This window comes from Palaemon carinicauda, chromosome 7, assembly GCF_036898095.1.
Source record: "Palaemon carinicauda isolate YSFRI2023 chromosome 7, ASM3689809v2, whole genome shotgun sequence".
NCBI classification, from domain to species: Eukaryota; Metazoa; Arthropoda; class Malacostraca; order Decapoda; family Palaemonidae; genus Palaemon; species Palaemon carinicauda.
The window spans coordinates 130,819,467-130,834,568 of record NC_090731.1 but is presented as its reverse complement, the minus strand read 5'-3'; the positions used below and the strand labels follow the sequence as shown (position 1 = coordinate 130,834,568).

General features: G+C 33.2%; 2 protein-coding genes across 6 annotated transcripts in view; one reads left to right on the top strand and one right to left on the bottom strand.

Annotated features, from left to right (window-relative positions):
- LOC137644008 (organic solute transporter subunit alpha-like) overlaps positions 1-15,102 on the top strand; it is a 188,738-nt gene that overhangs the window by 99,549 nt on the left and 74,087 nt on the right. The window lies entirely within an intron of this gene.
- Positions 1-15,102, bottom strand: part of LOC137644007 (uncharacterized) — a 76,824-nt gene that overhangs the window by 16,019 nt on the left and 45,703 nt on the right. For all 5 annotated transcript variants that reach the window (XM_068376872.1, XM_068376876.1, XM_068376875.1 and 2 more), the window contains one exon: positions 14,753-14,996. In XM_068376872.1, the coding sequence (XP_068232973.1) occupies positions 14,753-14,996 (244 nt within the window). The remainder of the gene's footprint in view (positions 1-14,752; positions 14,997-15,102) is intronic.

The window sequence follows — 15,102 nt, the reverse complement described above, 5'->3', positions numbered from 1 at the left end:
AAACATGACATTTATTCTATGAAATATGTTTGCTCCATTCAGTGTCTCATCACAAAAGTCTTCATTGTCCAGAAGGACTGTAGCTGGCTAGCCTAAAGCCCGTTCATAAGATCAAACAGTGTTATCGTTGGTGTCATGTTTTTTCCATGATACATACAAATTTAGAATATCTTGGTAGCTTACACCAAGGGACAGGTTCCGCAGGTCTTGTGAGTCCTTGTACAGTTAATGATAATTGAGTTTTGCTCACTCGAGTTTGGATTTGAAAGATTCTGTTCAACGGACACTTGGCTAGCTCCTCAGTTGGCATGTGTACATTTTTGGACGTTTCTAAGATTGTTCAAGCTTTCCCTGACTTGAAAGTTCTGCATTACAAAGCTTACGAAAGAAGATCCCTTGTGGTCTATCATCCCGGTTATTATTGTCATGGAAATCACCAGGCTTGGCAAAATCTTTGCACTTTAAACTAGATTCTTCAAGATGACACCATAGATGTGCAGGATGGCCAGAGTTATTTTCAGCATTTTTTTTTTTTTTGCATATTATACACACTTCGTCTCTCATTAGCTCTTGCCCCTTCGTATCTGGAATGACTTTAGTAGTGGTTCAGACATCTTTATCTAGTTCCTGGAAAGAAAAGAATCAGTAACTTCAAGGGTCAATCATGTTCGTGGACAAAAGAAATAACACAGAAGTAAATTTTGATAACAGCTGAATCAAATGTTGAGGGTCTGTGAGTAATACTCGGGGACAAACTATAAATACTTTCTATTTTCTCACGTATGGCGTGATGATATGTGTGTTTATGGTAGCAAAATTTGAAATGTTAAGTACCAATAGAGATTTTTTTTCAATATCTATACTGATATAAGCCCTTAAATGACTATCACTGTCTTATTGTCCATGTGGTTTTTTTTTTTTTTCACTGTTATCAGTTATGACTGAGATAATTTACAACAAATGCTATAAAAATAGATGTCTTACTTGTTGTGGGTAAATACATTCAAGTGGAAGTACACACGACTATGGATTGTCAACGTATGCTGATAAATGAATAGTCTAAAAGAACTTGATGGCCAATTTGGGTTTTTCCACTTTACTGAGTTAGCCCAAGGGTTTTGGGATGGGTTACCCGCCGCTCATTTGGCTGTGTATCATCAGCTCAGGATATCAGAAATATCATTGAAAGTTTGTCCCCAAATAGCGGTCACGGATCCTTAATATTTTACTCAACCTATTTGTAAAATCAGTTTCGACTCTGGGTCTCTTGTCCCCCTCCAGAAACTGAATGCTTCTGTGATACTGCAAGATGTGGTTTTTCGGTTGCAATGATTTGCTATCATTTAATGGAACTATAAAACAAAAAGTCCTTGGTCTGCAGTTCCATCTCAACGGTGCAGGGAGCTACCGTATGTTCTTCGGTGCCAGGAATGACTCTAGAACGGGGTAGGGGTAACACCGAATAACTCTTCCCACAATTAATTTATGAGTGTGCATGAATTTGTGCACGAATTTGTGCACATCAGCGCGCGAGTGGTAGGGTATTTTTCAGTAAAGCTTTCTTGACGGCTTTGCTTAAAGTATTATGAAATTTATCTTTGAGTTTTGTAATTATTGTTATTCACAATCAGTTGAATGTTTCTGTTGATGACTCCACTAGATTGATACGTTTATTACAAAGATTTTGTTAGTATAGTTCTACCTCCCCCCCCAAAAAAAAAATAAACTTTAGTTTTCAGAAACGTACTAAAGATTCTCAGTATTTACACTCCTTTGAACTATTGTAAATGAAATTTAATATTCAACAAAACACAAGCAGGTTAGGAAAAATTATTTCTCTTAACCTCAATTGACTTATTCCACTGGAAACTCTTAAATTTGTAACGCTCAAAGAACGTGGATGAATTATTTGTTAGAATTTTGAACGCATTCCTGGTTATTGTTTCCGGGGTTGGGCTGGCGATTGGCGACGTCATTTAATATATATATTTTCATACGCTAATTAACACCTCTCGGCAAAACCCCTTGTTTTTCCTTGATTGCAGATAAAAATTCAAGCTTATAATTTAGAAAATATGCAAATATATTTGACTCTGGACATAAGTTTTCATTATGATTCTCTCTCTCTCTCTCTCTCTCTCTCTCTCTCTCTCTCTCTCTCTCTCTCTCTCTCTCTCTCTCTCTCTCTCTCTCTCTCTCTCTCTCTCAAGGAGCTTTGAGGGTTAGGCATTCGTAAAAAAAAACAGTATAATCTAGTCATAATAACTTTCAATGTTAATAGACTTAGTAATGAAACCAGTGGTTTAGTTCTCGTTCAAGCTTCGCTTCTTCTACGTAAATTAACTTTTGAGGAATTTTCCAAATATGTACTTTGAGATTCAGCGATGTACGAAAATGTAAACACTTGTCAAAAAAAAAAAAAAAAAAAAAATCCTGAAAAAAATCCAAACACATTAAAGTATCTGTGCGTCTTCTTCCTCTGAAAATAGAGTAAGATAGAATTGATGAAAATTAATGTTACCAGCTAATGGAATCAAATATAAGCTTATGGTTTTTTTCCCTTAGAATAATAGATAAGGAAGCAAATGTGTAAGGGCTATTGAAGAATAGATCACCTGCCGAATCAATTATGGATAATTATTTATAAGGATAAGGTCTTCTAAAGTGGATAGACAAGTCAGTTGCAACGGTGGCCGAGGGTGCAGATCCAAGTGTTAGTGCTTAGTAACTAGCTGATCGACTCCCGCTCTTAGATTTTCGAAGTATCTTGATGTGTTTTTTTTTTTTTTTTTTTTTTACTTTTTTACGCTTTAATGTGCTATATATATATATATATATATATATATATATATATATATATATATATATATATATATATATATAAATACATAGATTTCTACTTCATATTGGCATCTAACCTTAATGTCTTTAAATGAAAGGCAAAGTATCTATCAATCATGCTACCATAGGGACAAAATGTTATCGAAACCAATGTCTTATATTTGATAACAACGAGTTTTATTTAACTTTTAATTACCACCATAGCGATAACATGATTAATAGTTAACTTGGCATTCATTTGAGAAGACTAGCGTTCGATCCCAATATGAGGTACAAAACTTATTTCTATTTGAAGACCATATTTTATTGGTTTTCATCATATATTGACTTATTAGGGGTAATTCGAATTAAATGCTATAAATTGGGATACATCATACATGGTGGGTCGGGGATTTTGGGGAAACTCGCTAGCATGCAAGACAGTGGTTTCACCAGGTAAATCTTGAAATGCAGGTAGCCCTTGGGTGACGCCAATTTCTGGTGCCCATGGTGGCATGAGTGATAGATACCCTGCCTTTCATGTAAACAGACTACGGTTCGATCCCAATGTAGAGTAGGGATTTATTTCTTTTTTAACACGATACTTTGTTGACTTTAATTATATACTATATATATGTATGTATATATATATATATATATATATATATATATATATATATATATATATATATATATATATATATATATACATATATATATATATATATATATATATATATATATATATATATATATATATATATATAATTAAAATCAACATAGTACCGTGTTAAAAAAGAAAGAAATCTCTACCTTGCATTGGAATCGAACCCTAGTCTGTTTATATGAAAAGCAAGGTATCTATCAATCATGCCACCATGGGCACCAGAAATTTCCCTCTTATATATATATATATATATATATATATATATATATATATATATATATATATATATATATATATATATATATATATATATATATATATATATATATATATATATATATATATATATATATATATATATCCTTCAAAAGCTAGGACAGTGTTATAGTTATTCGGGTATTACATATTTTACTTTGAGAGATACGCCATGCCTTTTTTGCCTAAAATGCATTTTATTTTTTAGTTATCTAGCTGTGGTACACCTCTTTGGTATAGGTTCGAATCCTGCTTGGATGGGCATCTTCTTGATTTTTTTCCGAAAAATTTGTTTCAAGATTCCCACTGAAAAACGTATCCAAGACAAATTTGGTTATTGGTGAGGTAACTCCTGTAATTGCTGTAATTATGTCTGGTGACCATTACTTGTAAATGCCATACATGTATTATTTAAGATTAGTTAAAAATCTCTTGATATCAGCTCTTTGTATTTCATTTACCCCGTGATAGAAATAGAATAAATGAACCATTGGATAAGAAAAGTAGTTTATGCTCGAGGAATTGCTTGTGAAAGTTTTGACACTCAGAATCGGCGTTCATGTGGTATTATCCAGATCTGATAGTGCTCGTCTTTTGAGGTGACTAAATTAGATTTGAAGGCTTGGCGAAGTGAATAGAACATGAACCTAGTGATTACGTGGTAGGAGATCGAAGCCCCTTTGTTTTACATTTTTCCTAAATTAATAGCTTATTATTTTTTACTTTATATTTATATGAATTGGACTTTTGTTTAGGAATAAATAGTAATGTTACTCTATTAATGGTGATACAGCGAGTGATATAGACTACAATTTTAGTCTAAGTAAAAGTTTCATTTGGGGTTTGTTTGATACGTCTCGATGACCAGTCCATATTGAAATACACAAACCTTTAAAATGGATGTGATGCTTATCATTTGTTAGTCTGACTTTTTATGAAATTCGAAGTTTATAAAGCCCACACATGGTCATGGATTAGCGACGAAATATTTAACAAGAAGTATTCTTTTTTTTCGAATAATAGTCAATAATCAGCTGCACTTTCAGCAGAACCTATCCGTAACAGTGTCCGTGCAGGCTACTTATTAATTAAACAATATGTAAAAGAAATAGAATAAAATAAGAAGATCCCCATGAATTGAATTACTATGGTATGCTTTGTAATAAGTTAAAGTCACTCCAGAAGAAAAAAAAATATGGGAACATGCATTGTCAGAAAAGTATGTTCAGTCCTAACAGAAACCTTTTTCCAATATCTGCAAACGGAACAATTAGATGATACTTTTGCATTTTAAGACCCATTAGTGTGAGGATGTAATAGCTGGCACTGATAGGCAATGTGAAGAGCCATTCACACAGGAAATCGTAGCTGGCCAAGCATTGGCATGGCCTAGTGGATAGAGCATGTAGCTGGTAATCATGGGTACGTGTGTTCGGTTCTCTTATCATTTGATGAGAGGATTATGTTTTATGACTTTTAATTGTATCATATTAAGTCATAGTGATGTATCGATATGGTGAATATGTTTATTGATGTCTAAATGTCTTAATGATAGTTGAGTGACATGTTCTAGTTCTCTAGAAAAAGACCACTCGTGCTGTTTTGCCTTTGCCTTTAGAAAGCATTTGGCCGGTGGCAGAGTTTCTTGCTTTTAGGCATAGTTATTGAAGTATTTCATTATCTGTAAACCCTTTTGGTTTCCCATCACAACTTTTATGGTGATTAATGTAAAATTTCAAAGGCATACTAACATTAATCCGGCAAATAGATCAGCCATCCATCTCCTCTATATGATAAAGAGCAAGTGTTTGGGTATATATATATACACACACACACACACATATATATATATATATATATATATATATATATATATATATATATATGTATATATATATATATATATATATATATATATATATATATATATATATATATATATATATATATATATAACGCCAAACACTTGCTCTTTATCATATATATATATATTTATATATATATATATATATATATATATAGAGAGAGAGAGAGAGAGAGAGAGAGAGAGAGAGAGAGAGAGAGAGAGAGAGAGAGAGAGAGAGAGAGAGGTCTCTCGGCTTTCCCCGTCCTTCGGGTAGGGGGAAGGGGAGAGGAGTAGTCATACCCTGGTGAGAGGGTGTTGCTTGTGCATCATATGTAAATATTTAGCCGTCAATTTTTTAAGGGTCGCGTACACAAGTATTCCGTGTTAGGTAATGTATTGGGCCCTATCCAGAATATCTCGTGTATTCTTATATGATTAAGTCAGTGAATTTATATATAATTGAAAATTAAATGTATGAACCCCCATGACCAAAGGAGCCAAATTTAAGCAGGAACTTATCTTTTTTCATATAAATTAAAGCTTCAATAAACTGCGTGGAAATAGTTATTGCATACATGAAAAATGGGTCAGTTGATAAATCACACAACCGGGCTTGAACGATGATAAAAAACCAGAGGGAAAAAATATAATCTATTTTGAAAAATATCAGCCTGCGTTTGCATGATAACGCACCTCTTTATAAAAGGGTACATCTTACCTATCTAGGATCCTTAAAGGAATCAGCAGCGTGTATACTAAACTTTGGATACCCGGGTAGGATACAAGTTTAAAGGTTACTTATGAGTGTAGAAGGTAACGCAATGATCACTGTGCTGTTGAAAAATGGCATAGAGACCGCTGATAATCTTATGATCAGCAACTACAAATAAGTCCCCTCTAGCTTTTTATCATTGCCATTACTAGCCAGGTTATAACCCTAGTTGCCAAAGACAAAATACTAGAACCAGGGAGGACTGGGAAAGGACTACATTAACTGAAACTATGCAGGAGCGTTATTCCTCCCAGCCTTAGTCCACGCGGACCTTACTTCCATCTTGGTGCCCAACACATTAGCTTTTTTACTTCATAACGTAACTTTGAAGGCCACTCATGAATAGCAGAAGCAAGAGACAGTGACAGTACCGTAGCTAGCAGGACAATACCCTAGAGACTGACCTTAATATAAATATGATCAGCGCTCAAGCCCCCCTCTCCACCCAAGCTAGGACCTGGGAATGCCAGGCAAGGCTGCTGATGCCTCAGCAGGTAGACCTATATGCTTCCCCTAATCAGCCATCCTTAGCTCACAAGGATAGTGAGGTTGCAGACACAAGAACCTATCGAGCTTGAGCAAGACTCGAACCCAGTCCGGCAGATCACCAGGCAGGGACGTTTCCAATTGGCCCACCCATTTGCACCACAGGGTTGAATGACCACTTCTTGCCTAGCATCGTGCCTTATGGCTCAAATTTGATAAATCCCAGTCAAACCCCTGAAGGAGATAGGACTGTTCACTAAAAATCAAGCAAATCATGATTTGAGTAGGGAGCGAACTCGGTACCCAAAGACTACGAGGCACAGGTGTCTCCACTAGACCACCACAAATAAGAGTGGATGTAAAGTGTTCCTAAGCAAGTGGGGTACCTGCCAGAACTAGTTTTTGCGGATGATTATTTTTGCGATTCAAGTTGTTTGTGGGAAATGTTGAAAGTTGTTGGTGTAGGGAAGTGCAGGGGTGTGGAGCCAGAATGTAGAGAATGCGAGGTTGAAATATGTCTTACTAATCACTATCATTTTAACAGGTGTTCATAAAACCTTCGTGACATTCATAGCGCCCTTATCTTAATTCATTTACTGTCTATTTCATCTCAAGTTTTTGACATTTGGCACACAATGAACTTTTACCTCAAGCAAATTCCCTTTATTAATTTGGATCATTATCATTAATATTATTCTAGAAGCCTTTTAAGATTCAAAAGTTTAATGAGTATGGTACGATGAACTTATAGATAAGATAATAGTTTGATAAATATCTGTCCCTGCAAGCTCTGAAGAGTCAGAACTGCTTACTGGTTTGAGAATAGGATTCTGGTATTTAAATGTTTAACGTTGCACGGACAAAAGAGATTTTAAAAACTGATGAAAATATCTCTCTCTCTCTCTCTCTCTCTCTCTCTCTCTCTCTCTCTCTCTCTCTCTCTCTCTCTCTCTCTCTCTCTCTCATATGAATATGGAGGTAGATAAGGCCAAGTATTTAATCACTCATAAAAAGTGTTACAAACAAACTGAAGCTAATAAAAAGTTTTTAGAGAAAACAGAAAGAAAATGTTTGAAAATAGTTACTAAACATGTTAGAAAAGGGTGTTAGTTCACTCTTTTTTCACTTAATATCCATGTTTATGATTTTAAGCATATTTTAATTAATCTCTAAAATAAACAAAGCTTTAAAGAATTCAGCTAACTGTTTATAATCTGCAATAATGTTTAATCCTAAAAGGAAAAAGTTCACCATATATAAGAATCTCTAATATCGTGCTTAGGGGTTGCCACTGCATAAAGTGAATAAACAAAAAGTAATGGAAATAAATACTAAAATAAATTGCCTAAAATGCTTAAGATGATTATGAAATGGTGAAACGAGCATACAGAAATCATAGAGAAATATGGGTTCAAGTGTAAGAAACATGCCTATACTTAACATCAAAGGAAATAAGTTTTATATTCAAAATCTTTAATAAAGAATGAACGTGAAACGTCGAGATAGCCGAGTGGGTAGCGTGTGTTACTAGCACTCAAAAGACGGAAGATCGAATCTTGTTCTTTCTCTCGGTGGGGGAGGATTGTTTTGTTAGCAAGCCACTAGAGTGTCGCCTAAAAAGATGTGAATTATAGCCGCTTGTAAATAAGGATTTGTTTTCACCTAAGGATATTCAAATAATACCCAATTCTCTTATCTTTGTTAAGAGTTTTTCTTCGCCTTGTTAAATCTCTCTTCTTTTCGCTCTATTAAGGATTACCAATAGTTTTTTTTTTTCTTTCCTATTACTTCCTTTGTTATTAAGTTGATTATTTAAGGATTTTATATCGTCCTTATTTATTAGCCAGAGCAAATGTATTCTCCATCTGTCAACATCATGGCACTCAACCTCTTTCCTTCTGGTATCTGTTTCTCTAGACTTTGAGATCTTCAAAGCATACAAGAAAATATTTTCATAATTATATTTCCCTTAAAGCGCTGCCTCATAAATAATGCCATTTTAATGAGATTTGTTAAAGTCGAATGGTTCTACTTCATTTCCAATTGTAGATACAAGGAAAAAGGAAAACCATTTTGTACCAACGTTGTCTCCGTTTAAGTCATTAGTATTATACTTGACAGAAGGGACATTAACTTGCAACACGAAAACAAACCTAAACAATGTTTTGAATTTCTTGTTATTTTTTTTTCTTTCTCTCTGTCTCTCTCTCTCTCTCTAGCCTATTGAGTGATTATTGTTGAAGGGGTGATCTGTGTCTTTCATTAACCCCGCTCGTCTGTTATTCATATTCTTGCCATTCCATAGCTATTGTTTGAAAAATAATTGCTATTTAGAAGAGCTACCTTTAAGATGAAAATTCAAGTAAAAAATTGAAGGTGAAGTCCCCACACCTTGAAAATGGAAAACTATATGAATTTTTGTAGGAAATTCAAATGCAATTATAGCTCTTCTACATAATTCTTCCGTTAATTTAGTTTTCAATTGCTTCGGTATTATATTCCCAGTGATTAGGCAAGAACTTTCGGAACAATTTATTTATATTTATCAGTGTATATGTACCGTTATAAGTAATGTAGGATCATAAGCTAAATAAATAGTAGGAATGTTAGTGATTTGTCGTGAATTATAGCTTGCAGAATTGGTTTCAGTAGATATGTGTTTCTTACTCTTATAGATTCTCTTATATCCTCTTCGAAATTAATCTTACTACTTATTCCGAAGCAGAATATAACTCCTCAATTTTTTCCAATGAAACCAACCACTTTGAACTGGTACTTAGAGATTTCTTAACACTATTATTGTGCCCAGTTTTCCTGACACCAATTGTTTTCGTCTCATATGTCAATCGTGAATAGATCCCAATCGTGAATCCTAACGTAGGACGTCATAAAAACTAAAGTCATGCTTTCGTGCTCATGGATCAGGAGGTGAAAGAGGTCCTTGGGGGACTGAGGCAATAAAGATCTGGGCAATTTGTTCTTTTACGAGAGATTACCGAGTCTTCTCTTCGTGATTTTCTTTATCATCGTCGTTGCAATCATTTAAGAAAGATTTTGTTCTCTCTACCTACATCGTTTTCTTTAAGTGCATATGTATAAATTTCGTTTTATTAAGTAAGAAGGGGTAGTTTTATACTATATGATTTCACCAGTTGTATATTTATGACACTTGTATGTGTGTATGTATTGATTTATTTATGCATGTATATATTTTTTTTATTATTATAATCTACTTTCAGTTATCCTGGATAATCTTTTATATCCAATTTCAATATATTATTATCGATTTGCTTTCAAATTGTGTTTTTCTTTATATCAAGTTGCTTCTAGACTGATTTCATAGGCTCGAGTTTTTATTTTCAGAATATAAATTTTTATCAGAAGTTTCGAAAGTTCCTGTAAAGAAATTGTAAGGAAAATAAACTGGCGAGAAAAGAATTGCCTTTGATTTCTTTACTGGTTCGTTTAAAAATAAAATCTATCAAATACAATATAGACTTTATTTGTTTTCCTGAGTGGGATAATGGATAAAGTAAAGAGATGCGAAAGAGAAAATATTGACACGATAGTAAATGCAAATAGGAAATTTTTTTCCACCAAAGGTCTTGGATCTTCATATATAAATTCCACATAGTAATTGAAAATAATTTATCAAAAATCTTTTCCATTTCGTAATTTTACAATGCTAAACATCGAGTCTTTATAGTCAAATAGTTTATCGCATAAAACCGCTAACAGTCGCTGTGATTATGAGGGCACAAGGGGTTAGGTAGGGTGGCGGTTCAGGATTTGTGTACTCTGAGATGAAAGTAAAAGAAACTACCAGAGTCTGTTGTAAAACTTTGGTATTGGTTTGTGTTTGGGTTAAGATGCAAAAACTGCCTTTTTTGGTTAGGCAAGGAAATGCATATACTGAAACCTGTTAAGTATATCCCGCAGAGTACGGAGTTGTTTTCTGAAGCTTGTGCGTTTCTTAATCTGAAATATTTATATGATATTTATGTAAATGAAGTATATCTGATGCATCAATGTAATTCATTCGTGTTGATAGTATTTCTTAAAGTAATGGTAAATTTTTAAAATGTATAGACAAATAACTGTGCCTGTGGATATGCATCAAAGAATAATGATAGATTTCAGCCAAAATGTCAGTCAAGGAATGTTTCTTGTGTGGATCATTTTCATATCGCGTTCATTGGTCTTGCAATAGCAATGTTAGGATTAGTTATTTACTTTATACTTTTTCATTCATTAAAAAAGTTGAACAAAATAAGGCAGATGAATCTGTGATTAAAATTAAAGCAAATTAATTAATTTGAAAACTCTTCTTGAATACTAAAATGTGCGTTGTTAGTAAAAAGGGCATTTTTACTCTCTTAGGTTGAAGGTGTTGGGTTTTGCTTCACAGAGAAAAGACCCTAAAATCCATGATAAAATAGCATCAGCTGCTTAGATATCGGATGTTTTTTATTTGACGATAAAACAGACTGATGCTGGCATAAAATGGTAAAGAATGTAACATTTTAACCAATAAGAAACTTACAATGGCCTCTCTATCTCAAACTCTACAAATTAATTGAATAACTCAAGAAATCATTTTTTTTAGATCTTTAAAGTTTATTATAGTTTCAATCTGTTAGACCTAATGTTCTCGTTAGCTCCAGTATATAATTACTTTATTTTGGTATTATAGTTACAATTGCACATTGAAAAGCAAACTTGGGAAATTCATTAGGAATTGATATAACTGCCATGCTTCAGAAGCGTAGCGATAAAGAATTCCACTCCTAGTCGTTTGTTAAGATAAGTGACATTTAAACTCCTAACGATCTCTTTCATGTGGTGAAAGGCGAAACATTCGTTTAAGCGCATTGATTTTTTTTTTTCAGTATGCTTTTTACGATCTAATTACTCATTGAAATCCACTATAGGGCTTCCATATTTGCATTTCGTAGCTGCACATTTGCCGTTTTGATGAAAAGTGTATCATTGGCTCTTCATTTTGAATAGTTGTCGAAGTACAGGTGAATGCTCTTAATCTTGATGAGCTGAATGGCAATCGAATAATATTGCTAATAAGAGCTGGGCGTGTCTGTAAGTTCTTATTCTTTACCTGGATGATAACATTGGATGGTACACTTCCAAAGTGATGGTCTATAATGGGGATTTTTTTCCCCTCAAGACTACTGATTACTTGGAATGGGTATTCTATCCACCTTATGTTATTCTACCCAAGCAATTGAATTTCTGACTTAAGCGGCGATGAAGCTTTGAGTTTTGTTGGGTAAAATGTGTTTTCGGCAGATGTCTTATAAATCATAGGAGTGATCCTCCCAAGTATTTGGAATTGGGAGTTTTTTAAGTGGTGCGTTTTTTTAAAGTAAATATAATGGCATGCTACATTGTTTCTGAATTCCAAATAGGTATTGAAGTCCTAATTTGTGTCAAAAGTTGTTGCACAAGACAAAGATAGAAATCAGTACTTAAAATTTGAATCTGCAAAATAGCATTATTTTCCTTTCTTTTGTTGAGCAAAATGAACGTTGACAAAAGAAGTGGGTCTTGCAAAATCTACAGTCAATCTAATAATATCCCTAGATCATTGTTATAAACCGGGAATGGCCTCAAAAATTTCACATATGCCATTATTAGGTTTAGAAGGAGTCGTTGATAAATGCAATTGATCCTTGAAATCATAAGTGGGGTATTTTAAATGCAAATATTCTTTTGCCTATAAAACTGTGTCACCTGTAGGCTCTCGTCATTGAAACAAAGTCCGTAGACTTTTGGAAGATTATCTTTAAGAATCACCAAATTTACGTTGTGAAGGAAATTTTTTCCAAAACTGAATTAGCGTTGAATATAAATTTAACTCAGGTGGAAGCTTTTTCAATTTCGTTTTTTGTCGACAAAGGGACTCGGTTAAGTTTAGATGTACAGTTTGCTTGTAATGTTAAACTGTTAGCGATTCAAACCCTATTTGAAAAGATTCCATCTGTAAAGATAGATTATTGGGTAGTGTATAATTTACTTGAAAGAAGAAAATAGGAATATCAAATAATTTTTGACACTTATTTCATTGAAGATATTCATATTTTTTAATATAATGAAATCTGAAATGTCTCCTCACTTCATTGTTCAGAAATTTCTATAAACATTTGAAAATTAACGAATTAAAGGCCGTGAATAAATTTTTCCTTAATTTAACCTTATATAATACTTACCCAAAGATTTATACTTTGATAATATAGATATTACAACGTTAATTTGTGGAGCACAGTAAAACAAATCAAATTTCAAATGACATTGTTGACATTCGGCAGTGGAAACTAATTTTACATTTTATGGCGCTATCATTTAGATTTGGTTAGCATTAATAGTGATTATATATATATATATATTATATATATATATATATATATATATATATATATATATATATATATATATGTATATATATGTATATATATGTATATATATATGTATATATATGTATGTATATATATATATATATATATATATATATATATATTATGTTAAGATAGTGATTTTTAAGCTATATATCCAAGAAACGTCAACTTAAATCAGTTTTATAAGTGCAAGCTGGTTATTAAAAAAAAAAAAAAAAAGCTAGAAATTGTTTTGCCATTTTAGTGGAGGAATAATCAAAGGAAAGGCTTGGTAAGTCTAAATTCTTTTTATAAATTTTTAGTTGTGTAACGTTACAAGTATTTTACATCCACTAACAGAAGTCTCAAATGTGCGAGGATTAACCAATGACAGAAATAGAAGAAAAAGGAACTGTGGTATTCAACCAGTACTATTGTATTTACCGACAGATTTTCAAGTGGGGAAAGTGTTAATGATTTCTCCTAATCTATTATTAATTATTATCAGATATAAGCAGCATAGCAGTATAGGGGAGATTATGTTTCGCTGGAAGAATCATGCTAATAATTATTATAACCATCAATATAATCTTCATCAGTTAGAAAAAATTAATCCTATATGTGATATAAGAGAAATGCAAATCAAGAATATGCATGTAAGAATAAATAAACTAGTAACTAAACAAATAACTTCCTAAAATTATATAGTCACTTTTACCCTGTAACATATTCTGACCAATCAAGGTCTACAAAACTCTGCTCTCGGTAACATAAATAAAATTGTGGTGGTACACGAAGATTTATTTTCATGAAAATAATCAATGAGTGTTTATTATCGACATCAGATTCTGATATGTGCAAAGATTTAATTTTATATAACACCCAATTGCAAATTCTCGCCTTTTATCTAAAATACCACTGACTAATCGAGACACGATTATGGCGAACGAAACAAAATGCTGACTGGTTGTTTTCCAATTTATGGTTAGTTTGTCACAGCAAAGATTAATATTAAAAAAAAAATGCACTAAATGTCAGTTGCGTATAATGGTCTTCAAATGATACTTGTATAGCACTGGTGTAAGTTATTATTTCACCTAAAATCTGGCGCGCATAAATTAACACTTCTTAAGCAACAAGTTGTTAATTGTTTGGGTCTAGCAATTTTCACGTTCACGTATTCCAGAATAGATGGGGGAAAAGATAGATAGATAGATAGATAGATAGATAGGTGAATAATGGAAGGACAGAGTGGAAGAGGGATTCAAATATATATTAACACATTTTATGTCCTTTAAGTAATTTTTGTACCCACATAAAGATAAGACAGCTTTGATGTTCTTGAATTCTAGAGCCGTATATCCTCTTTATGCAAGGAAAAAACTGCCGAGAGCTTTAGCTACGAAGGTGTTAAGCCATCAGCAACGCAATTTAAGCCATATCCTATGCACTGATAGCATAAAAGAAATCACAATCGAAAAGAGTTGAGCTTTTTTTTCTCTCTCTCGTTTACTCACTCTGAACGAATGTTTCCAGAATGCATCTGTGCCAGCATCTTTTCAACTTCGGCTTTACTCGTTTGCGCCCTTTTAGCCAGCGTAGCTTCCGTAGACTCAGCTGGCTCGGTGCCCAAAATATTAGCTGCTTCCTGGTAGTATTTCCCTGCGGTTTGCATGTCCCTTATCTTCGTTTCTTCATTGGCTGTGTCATCCTTCATGGCGGAGTCATAAAAGACTTTTGCCGACTCCATAAAGGACATTCCTGCAAATAGTAACGAAGATTTTAATTGAATGGCAGTAATTTTGCTATATTGAAGTGTTCAATACAGCTACTTCAAAACTTTTGAAGTCTTAGGACTGTAACACTT